The 10,340-nt window shown below is 34.8% G+C and overlaps 1 protein-coding gene across 11 annotated transcripts in view; it reads right to left on the bottom strand.

The window, feature by feature from the left end:
• Positions 1 to 97: 97 nt before the first annotated feature.
• The window catches only part of USP33 (ubiquitin specific peptidase 33), a 34,830-nt gene continuing 24,587 nt past the window's right edge, over positions 98 to 10,340 (bottom strand). For all 11 annotated transcript variants that reach the window (XM_004936670.5, XM_004936671.5, XM_004936672.5 and 8 more), the window contains 7 exons: positions 10,087 to 10,213; positions 8,704 to 8,873; positions 6,967 to 7,048; positions 4,263 to 4,371; positions 3,120 to 3,222; positions 2,277 to 2,345; positions 98 to 1,164 (listed from right to left, as the gene is read on the bottom strand). In XM_004936670.5, the coding sequence (XP_004936727.1) occupies positions 1,007 to 1,164; positions 2,277 to 2,345; positions 3,120 to 3,222; positions 4,263 to 4,371; positions 6,967 to 7,048; positions 8,704 to 8,873; positions 10,087 to 10,213 (818 nt within the window). In that variant the 3' untranslated portion in view covers positions 98 to 1,006. The remainder of the gene's footprint in view (positions 1,165 to 2,276; positions 2,346 to 3,119; positions 3,223 to 4,262; positions 4,372 to 6,966; positions 7,049 to 8,703; positions 8,874 to 10,086; positions 10,214 to 10,340) is intronic.

The raw sequence follows: 10,340 nt of genomic DNA, 5'->3' as shown, positions 1-10,340 counted from the left end.
TTTTTTTTAAAAAAAAAAAAAACCAACCAAGTAGCCTTGAATAACACTGCTTATTTGGTAACTATCAGGCAAAGAAAAGAGTAAGTGCCATTCCGCATTCCCATCTGACTCATTTAGTAAAGTTTTGCAATATATACATTTTATCCAGCTTTTCACATTATAGGTCATCATGCCAATGAACAATACAATGAAATTCTTCAAAAGCAACTATCTGTGAATATAATTCAAGAGACCAGACAAATTAACTTCTGAAATTTATATCACTCATATCCATAATCATTTTACATTTCACATTTCATGCTCTCAAACATCACCCCAGAGAAGACTACATCTTTTTTCTCACAAATATTAACGCTAGCAGGTTTATAGAGTTACAGAAGCCTAAAGATGCAAAATTGAGCAGGTAATAACTTATGACATTCGCTGACTAAAACAATATTCAATCTACGTTAATGTTTGATCCATTCAAATATGTTAAGTATTTGGATGTTACTCATTTTATATACTTACAGTGCAAAATAAGTGAGAATTTTTTTCCTGAGCATTTAAGAAATTAAAATTCTCTTTCTTTATCATTGATTGCAATCCATTTAGAATATACTCTCCTTATACCTAGCATTGTCAAGACTTTACAATTAAGAAGGCAGAAGTTCATAGGTATCAGAAGCCCAATCAGGAGGGTTACATAACATCTCTAGAACTTTGCTCCCATTTTTTCAAGTCTAAGGATATAACAGGATTTTGACTTACACTGAAAAGTCCAGAAATGACAGTGTTTTCCACTGACCAAACACTCCAAGAAGAACAAACTACACACTTTCCAAAACAGAGAAACAGTCTTCATTTAAACAAATTGCAATATATATTTGAACTTACACTTCTGTAGTTAATGTAATGCCCAGTGAGATGTGCCTCCAATAGACAAGAGAATAAAACTTTTAGGAATGTATTTTGGGCATTTTGTAAGGAAGCTGGATTCCTTACAAATTCGTCTTTTCCTCAGTAGCTACAGACAATGAGTTTCTAATTCAATCTTCTCTTCTGTTTGCAAGATATCAGGTTCTACTGTAGGAACAGGTGGTCTGTGTATAATCTCTGGGCCTCCACCATAGATTGACTGAAGAAAATTCCATGTTTCTTCAGATATCTGTCCAGAATCTGCACCTGCAAGCATTTTAAAAGTTTTAATTACTATTTAAAACAGATCTTTCCATGACTCTTTGAAGTTTGTAACAGATACAAAAAGAAAGAATATATTTCAAATTTAACAATAATCTAATTTACACTTTTTCCTATGCCAGCTACCAAATCCAAGTCAGATGTTTAAAGAAATATATTTAATTTCTGTGTTAAAAGCTTAAACCACTAAGATGTACTACAAAAACTCATGGGTGCAAGAATTCATTCTGTTTTCAGTATGCTCTTTACATTTCACAATTGGCAAGATTCATGTTGGACCTACTGACCGCCAGTGACTGCCACCTGTAGGTCCCTTCTGTATGCTGAAGCATTAAGTTAAATAGACTTTTACTTGGTAGCTAGATTTTTTCCTCAATTTTAACATTGCAGTAAGTTGAGCAATTTAAATATTATATATAATTAATATATTGATATTGATATTATGCTTCCATAGGGAGCCCGAAATCTTCATAAAGATGACCACATTATATTATTTTTCTCTGTACCCAAAATTTTCCAAATAGATGGTTGGTTTTAACCATTTGACTAAAGAATAATTAAGAAAACATATCTTTGCATGCTAGAGAACATTTGCAATATACAGTGAAGCTTGCAAAAAAAAAAAAAGAGCAACAACATTTAAGTAAGATTGCCTTCTATTAGAAGCAGCTCTTATTTCAAATTAATTTCAAGATTCAAATAACTACACACAGATAAATGACAATCTAAAAGCCAAGCAACTCTGAGAAGAGAAACCCAACAAAAACAAAGTGATACAAAGCCAAAAGCACAATTTGCCCATTTTAGAGGTACTGTGCATCTCCTTTTAAACTATCATCTGCACTTGGATTAGCCTATTACACATATTAATTCTTTGAGAGCATATTTCTCTTAAAAAAAAAAAAGAGCCTTTGAATAACTGCCAATTTCTCAACTGCACTCCTAATTTAGTTTTTATTTCTGAAAAGGAACAGAATGCAGATTCATTAAGTATCACCATTTCGCCGTAACAGTTAGAGATAAGAATTCATAAGTCTACTGAATTTGAGCAAATATATCACAAGGAGCCCAACGATGCACTAGTATCAGACACCTACCTTGTTTTAGCACAGCATTTCCACATTTTGTTATTGCAATCTTACCATTATCAATAGGACCAGGGGGATCTATTGTGATGGAAAGAATGGTTAGGAAGAGTGCAAAAAACAAAAAGCAGATTGAAGTTTTCATTTTCAAAAGGAAGGAGAAATAACTAGTTTGTCTACTGCTTGCTTTTTGTACTGCCTCACAGTATGTTTTAAGTTGTTAACAGATAACCAGAATTTTAAATAAGAGGAAGTTTTCCAAAACATTCATGATTACAGTAAGTCTTCAAGCAACATCAAACACAAATTAATCCTCATTTTTACCCCTAGCAAAATTGTTCTAAAACAAACTCAGGTAAGACTGTAGAACATTTTATCAACACTTCCATTTCAAATCTTTAGAGACACCTGAAGAATACTCAAGTTGTATTGTTATGGTTGTTACTACGTTATCTACAGGTTTTTGCTGTGCCAGTAAGATCACCTTTCCTGCAGAAGCTGCAGCATTATCTATCAGTTTGTACTGCAACATATATCCTCCCTCATAACTGCATCCCCGTTGTTACCAACAACCACCACCCTCCACACCAGCACAAATGTGTTCTTTCCACAGCTATCCCATTATCCATTCCTGTTAATAACCAACATTTGATTGTACTTTGTAGTTTGCTTCCTGGGTATATTTACAACCCATGAAACCAATGTCTTAGATGCTTGTTCTAAGAACTTTTGTTGCCTTCTCTTGCTGTTATTCCTCCATCTCTCTACCAAAGTAGAAACAACCTGCAAAAATATTACCACTGTGTATCAAGAAATAGGAAAAGAGCAGGTATTTTGAAATGAAGCACAGCTTACCACTGTCTTTGCCTTTTACAAATTCTTCCCATTCTCTGAACCACTGCATACTGATGCAGTAAAAAGTTGATGGAGATTCTTCTTCTTGGAATGCCCTATAAAGCTGGAAGGAAAAAAGAGCTTTGTTTTTCTAGCTTCTTTTTCTTTAAACTCTTTCAACCACTCTAACTATTAACAAAATAGTATTATACTGCTACAGAACATTTTGAAGAACTACAAGCCATCAGGACAGTAAGTCCTTGGTGAATTCCTGAGGTGAGATTGATGCAGCGGTAGCCTTCATCTGAAAAAAAATGATTTGTTCTCTACTCAAGAACTTTCTTTCTCCTGAGAACAAAAAGAGCAGACTGGATCTTAAGCACAAGCGCTTACCAGTTAAATGCTACCACATAATTACTGTATTACTATAAAGGTCGAACTTTCACATGGCAGAAGAAAGCTGAAAAATTAATTTTGTAAAATAAAAGTGTTTTTAAAGATTTGCTTATCAGTTTTATGTAAAGTTTTTTTTTTATGAGATAAACTATATTTTTGTGTTTGTTTTTCAATATTCTGAACAGGCCCTACGAGCTCACGCACTAGGACTTTTCACAACTTTTTATTTCCTTTAGTCAAAACACGTTAAGGTTTTTGTTCCTTATTAAAGTAAATAAATAAAAATATCAGTTTGAGTTGTTCAAGTTTCTCACAAAATCACAGGAAACAGCTACAGAGCCTCAGACTTAACTGCATCAGTGAAAAAAATGTTTCTTTAACAAAAAAATATTTCTTAAAGCCTCAAATTTCCTAAAATCTTATTTATTTATAGAAACTAGAGATCATTTTCTTGCACAGGACAGATTACTGGCAGCGTATGAAGAAAAGTTGCTTATGTGGCTGCACTCAGTTTCCATGCTACTGAAAAAATATTTTGTGTTTCTTAAATTGCTCTCCTTATTAAAGCATATTTCTGTATAAACAATTGTGTGAGATAGCATAAGAACATTGTTATTAACAGAAGGGAAAGGATTCTGTACAGGTATACACGTTTAGTGAAGTCCATTTGTTACAGAAATTGCCTATGAAATTTTGGTAACTCCTTGTGTCAAGTGATGAATATCAGGTGATGCTGAAAAGAAGAATAAGAATTGTTTATTTTTTTACCCGAATAAACATCTCCAATTCATTTTTCCTTCTTTTTTCAAGTCTTTCAGACTCTATTTGGCAGGTATGACAAACATACAGATGGTTAACCGCTGGTCCTCCTCCATACCTGCGGTGACAGTAAAAATAAATTAATTACAAAAAACCACCAAACATGAAAACAACATTAACATTGTGGAAAACATGTGATGTCTACAGGTACATGATCCTTCTTACAAGTGTCAGCTTCCTACATGTATCTGAAGTCCGATGCATTCCAGTGGCACTACCATTGCCATCATTTACCTTCCTAGTACTATTTTGTACTTAATCCTAAGACAATCGTATTCCAATTTCTTACTACCTAAGGCCAGTTAAACCATCTCAAATTCTTCGCATGTCAGATGTTTCAAAAGGTATTACTATAGAAAAAAACATGTTGGTGAGCAAGTATTCCGTTTTATTCATATACACACACCATGTGTGATTTTATTAAAAACTCTAAGAAACTGCTTATGGAAGTAGTCTGTTTCTCATTTCCAAGACAAGCTCTTCATCAGCTCACTACTATTCCAACACAGGTCTCTAACATTCTTTTAGTTTTGTTCTGAAGAAGCTATTCTCCATGCATCTCTCCTCCTTTTATTTTTTTTGTGCGCATCTGCATACATGAAGGTTTTCAGGGCCACTGCTACAGAGAAGCACCGAATATATAGATGTATGTATATATGCTCTATTAGGAACACAGGCAGCACTGGCCTACAAGTCTGATGAAGAAAAAACCCATGAATGGCTAGCAGCATTAAGAGATGTATTTCTACAGCACAAAGGTTATGTTGAAAAACTTGTTGAGATAAGAATATTCCATGTGAGCCATCTTACTTGATTTCTTTTTTGTCAGAGTTGTGCTTCTCTTCAAAACTTCAGATTCTATTTCAAAGCCTTACATTACATTAGCACTCTGTGCGAAGTTCCAAATATGAGTATTTCTTGAGCAAGAGTGGAAACAACTATGTTTACCTAGTAAATAAACAATCTGCCATGGAAGGCATTGGATTTAAACATAACTTAATTTAGATGTTCTAAAGATGCCTTTCCTCCAACCTCCACACACCTTTTAGAACTACAGTTCAACAATCAATAAAGAATCTGGAATGTTATTTTTCTTAAATACAGAAACCTTCTATCTTAACTGAAAACTAAAGCATTGAGTCCAATAGCACTTTATATAAAACAATTGTTTTCTTCAGTCCACTAAATAATCTTAACTTAATACATTTTAGTAAGCTGTTTCATAAAACACTCACCTACCACTTAGATTGCATTACTGGAGACAATGCTGACTTCAGAATGAAATCTTAAGTCTTGTGGACAAGTCCACAAGTCTTAAATGAAATAGGTCCAGTATAGATCATGCTATTTCATGTTGAAGCAATTCTATTTCCAAAGATTTTGGAACTTAACAAGTGTATTGCCAGATGAGCAGTAAAATAAATGTGTCTGGGCTTGTACTGATTCTTGTATGAAAGTGTCAGTAAAAGTCAGCTTTCATCACGTTCGTTTTCTCCACACTAAATTCTTCTTACCCACTGCGGCCATTGCACACATTCTTCTATAATTCCCAGATAACAATATGACAAAAAGCAAAATATAGTTTCTTCAGAGCTATTCTGTGTTGAAGAGCACATATGTGCTAGTCAGGAGACCAGACAAAAAGGAAAAATTATTTTTGCTGAACATTCATATCTTTTCTCTACCTGGTAGGTTACTCTCAAAATCTCAGGTACCCTACTGTCTTTGGGACTTAGACCTTTCTATCACATGGTTTAAGTTCAACATCAGAGTTTACCAAGAGAACTCCATAACTGTCAGTTAGCTGGAGGAAAAATTTAGTATGTCTAGGAAAGTGGAAATAAGCTGAAGAAAATACTGTTTCTGTTTTTCCACTTGTGGTTACCAAAACACAAACAGAACTTCAGCTATAGTGCTTACATGGTCAGAAGTTAACAACCAAGTTTACTTAGTGCAGGTGCAATACAGAGGCCTTATATTGCAGCTGATTAGCAAAGCTCTTCTGCAGCTTTCTGTTACATTAAAAGGATATGTATCTTAAGAATCCCTCATTTATAAGCAAGCATTTACACCTAACCTAGATGAAAAAGCATGGAATATTAATATGGAACGTTTATACTCAAGTTATTTTGAAGCAGTACTGGCAGCTGAAGCTATACATTCAAAGCCAACATAAAAGTAGTTTCCAGGCAATAAGAGAACAGGAAGCTGTTACGGTGAGTTCTTTCAGAATACCTCTTGAAAGCTTACTGCTTCTGACCTACTTTGAATCATTTTGCACATACCATACATGTTTATTAATTTAATGCTCAAGCATTATCCCAGTACCACTCTACTCTATGTTGACTTCTAGAATTACCTTGTACAAGCAAATTATATAAACTGGCAGTTTGCCATCCCTTCACTTAGCTTTGTACTTAGAGTACTTGTATTTTTCTGAGCCACTAACTCTAGAAGTCTGACTGCGCTGCGTGGAACATATTTGCTCTTAAACTAAGATCGCACCTCTGAAGAACACTGTCTGACTAAAGATACATTGATGAGTCCACAAGTTTTCCAGAGATACTAATTGCAGAACTCTTACCTTGCTGTTTGGTACATATTTTCTCTCAAACTGTATCACTGATCTTTTCAGTTGCACTATAAGACTTACCTGCTATACAGATTATCCCATATATTTTGAGGTAGCATTACAACCAGGTCCTCTATGAAGCTAGCTTTGTGGGGAGGAACTCCTGCAGAAGCAGAAAAGAAAGACAATTTTTACAAGCCCCATATTAAGGCATTTTGGGAGAGTTTATACTACAACTTACTAGATGAATACCTGCTTTCAATGAATTCAAAGAAATCAAAGAGATCGTGTGAAAAAAGTTGTATCACACTGAAACACATTACTGCATTCAGTAAGACCACTCTAACTGTAGGTTTTCATGAGGTTAAAAAATTTATAAAAGAAGCAGAAGCAAACTACAGGAGAAATTAAAGGGCCAGAATCCTCTTTAAAATACTGATTACAAAATACTTCTTAAGGTACACAGTTACAATGGTACAAGTGCTGAATTATTGTTTATGCAAGTAAACAAGTTACATAAGTGTCTACTCAAGATTTACTTGCTATAGACATTTTTTTTAATTACTTCAAACAACACAAATTCTTGAAAGCACTGAAGTTTTGAGGGAAGAAGAAATAGAGGGGCTTGCAGAATCAGAAATGTTGAGCTGAAGCGTATGGTAAGCAGCAACAGGATTCTTTGATTAAGGGAAAATCTAGTAGCTATAGCACTAGTACAAGAAGAGAGTCATCTGCTGCAGCCACACAGAAGGAAAAGCATAGCCACAATGGCTCCCATATACACATACTATGAATGGGTACAGGGGCACAGTATCCCTATGTTAAAAGTTTGGTTCAGCAGCAGGTGCAGCATCTCTGAATGCAATTCTAATACACGTGCATTTTATATTAGAGAACAGGTATAAGAATAAAATAGTTTATGTTGCAGCATTTAATTTTTATTAGCACTTAGCACAAAGTAAGTTTTTATGCTCCTATACAAAATATAGCATCTACTGCTCTATTTACAATACCTCTATCTACTGGATGCTCTCCAACAGATCAATTTAAAACTTTTCCACTGCTTCTAGCACATAGCTAAGAAAAATATTGGCAGACCGAAGCATTGTGGATGATGACAAAATGACAGGATTTTTAAAATGGGAATATAACTGTTTATTAAAAAAAGCAGATAAGGCAAATTGTTCCTCTCAAAGAGGAACAAGAAAGCTTACATACAAAATGCTTAAATACAAAATGAAGTGTGTAGAGAAAAAAATAGGAGGACTTCATACAGTATGATTTCCAATTAGACAGCTACTAAAAAAAAATAGAAATAAAAATTACCTAGAAGTTAAGAATAAGTAGCTATAATGTAAACTTGCTAAATTACTTCATTACATAATTTGGTATTGGTGGGGTGACCTCACTGCAGCCTTCCAGTATCTAAAGGGAGCTTACGAACAGAAGTAGATAATGGCAGGACACGTGGAAATGGTTTTAAGTTGAAGGAGGGAAGATTTAGGTTGGATATCAGGGGGAAGTTCTTAACTATGAGAGTGATGAGGTGCTAGAATAGGCTGCTCAGAGAGGTCACGGATACTCTATCCCTGGATGTGTTTAAGACCGGGCTGGACAGAGCCCTAGGAAGCCTGGTCTAGTACTAAATGTGGAGGATGGTGGCCCTGCCTGTGACAGCAGGGTTGGAGCTTGATGATCCTTGAGGACCCTTCCAACCCAAGCCATATGACAATTTAATTAAGCAAAACAAATATATATCCCTATATGGCTACAAGTTGACAGGCAAATTCTTCTCAAATGATACCATTACTGTCTCACCTCCATGCATGCAAAGGAAGTCATTATTTGAAATTGGTCCTGGCTCTGCAAAAGTCTTGAATTTATTTAACCACTGTCTTGAAACATAGAACTGCAGAAGACTTGGTTCCATCATATTCAGTAGACTTGATATTCTCCGCCTCTCTCTTTGAGCTTCTTCATTACTCTTCCTATTTCAGAAATAATAATCTTTACATAAAGATACATTCTTGTGTAAAGAGCAGACAGTTTACTTTGTGGATAAAGATAACAGACTTTCAAGTACATTACCAGGGCTACAGATGTACTTCAAAGTTTTACCAGTGTGATTTAGTTTACTTAACTTGAAAAATCTCTCCTGTTTTTCATGCGTAGTTAAAGCCACCATCAAAATGCATCGCAAAGAACTTAGAGGGTCACATCACAGAATTACATGCCACAAGTATTTTCCAGATGTATTTTAAAAAGGTATACATATTACCAACAAGCTTTTTAGATATTCTTTCAGCATTTTGCTATTTTGAATGTGTGGCAGCATTTTGTGGCTTCATTCTTTTTTAAAACCAAACTTTAAGAACAGTGTTCTTCCAATCTTGTATTTTAATGCATCTGCCCACAGTTGAGTTCAGTGTTCTCTCTTGGCAATGCAGCATGACTTCTACATTCCTTTTAGAAGACCTTCTGAGTTGGACTCAAAGGCATAGCTCAGATGCAGGCATGCACAATCCCAGTAGAAGTAGAAACATTATCAGAACACATCTTATTTCTTCTGCAACTCTGACACAAGCTATTTTGTAGTCAACTTTCCAGGGAAATTTGATGCTAATAACTCAATTTTCAAATTCTAAACTTCTGTTAAGTTGCTTTTATAAGCCCAAGTACAAAAATTCCCTAGAATGAAGATGATAACATGACTTTTTGCCTTTCATTTTGACTTTCAGGAAAACACCAGCCTATAAATTCCCCCAAATTAGATTATAACACAGTAAAATCCCTGTTGTTCCATATCCCATCTGCTAAACAGTTTCCATGATTCCCTTTAGAGCTCTAACAGTCAGAGTCTGTGTGCTAGATTTCTAATGCACAACTCTTTTCTGCTAACTGAAAACTACGCAGTTCTTAGAACTAGTAATGAATTACTTAGAACTCTTTCTAGTCATCTTAACGTGTTTTTATTTATGCAGATTCAGTTTTCATTTTAACTTGTGTACATGTTTTAGCAGTGATCGAGCAAGTGTTAAGGACGTAATCAAAGAATTAGCTTTCTATCCAGTACAGGCTTTGCTAATTCTTCTATAATTCTTGGAGAGCAGCTAATTTCTGAAAGCTGAAAAGACTTAATTGCTTAAAAAATTATTTACATACCTGACTAATATTTGTACCATCATATTTTTCATTTCTTACCTGTAGAAGAGAACATAGGCTTCCGCATTTTGCACTGTGGATTCTGAAACCTCTGTGACACTTTGGTCATCAAATTCATACCACAGATTATTTAAATTGTTTCGACAATAAGCTATATAATGTCCACCTAGAGTGTTAGAACCAAGAGTTACCAGGTAGTGTGCAAAGTTGCCATTTTATCTCATTTTCATGCAAGGCAGATTAACTACCAAAAAGGCCAGTCTTTTGAATACCAAATCATTAGCAAGTCAGGA

Source organism: Gallus gallus, chromosome 8, assembly GCF_016699485.2.
Source record: "Gallus gallus isolate bGalGal1 chromosome 8, bGalGal1.mat.broiler.GRCg7b, whole genome shotgun sequence".
Lineage (NCBI taxonomy): Eukaryota > Metazoa > Chordata > Aves > Galliformes > Phasianidae > Gallus > Gallus gallus.
The sequence above is the reverse complement of the archived record's forward strand: the minus strand, read 5'-3'. Positions and strand labels throughout refer to the sequence as shown.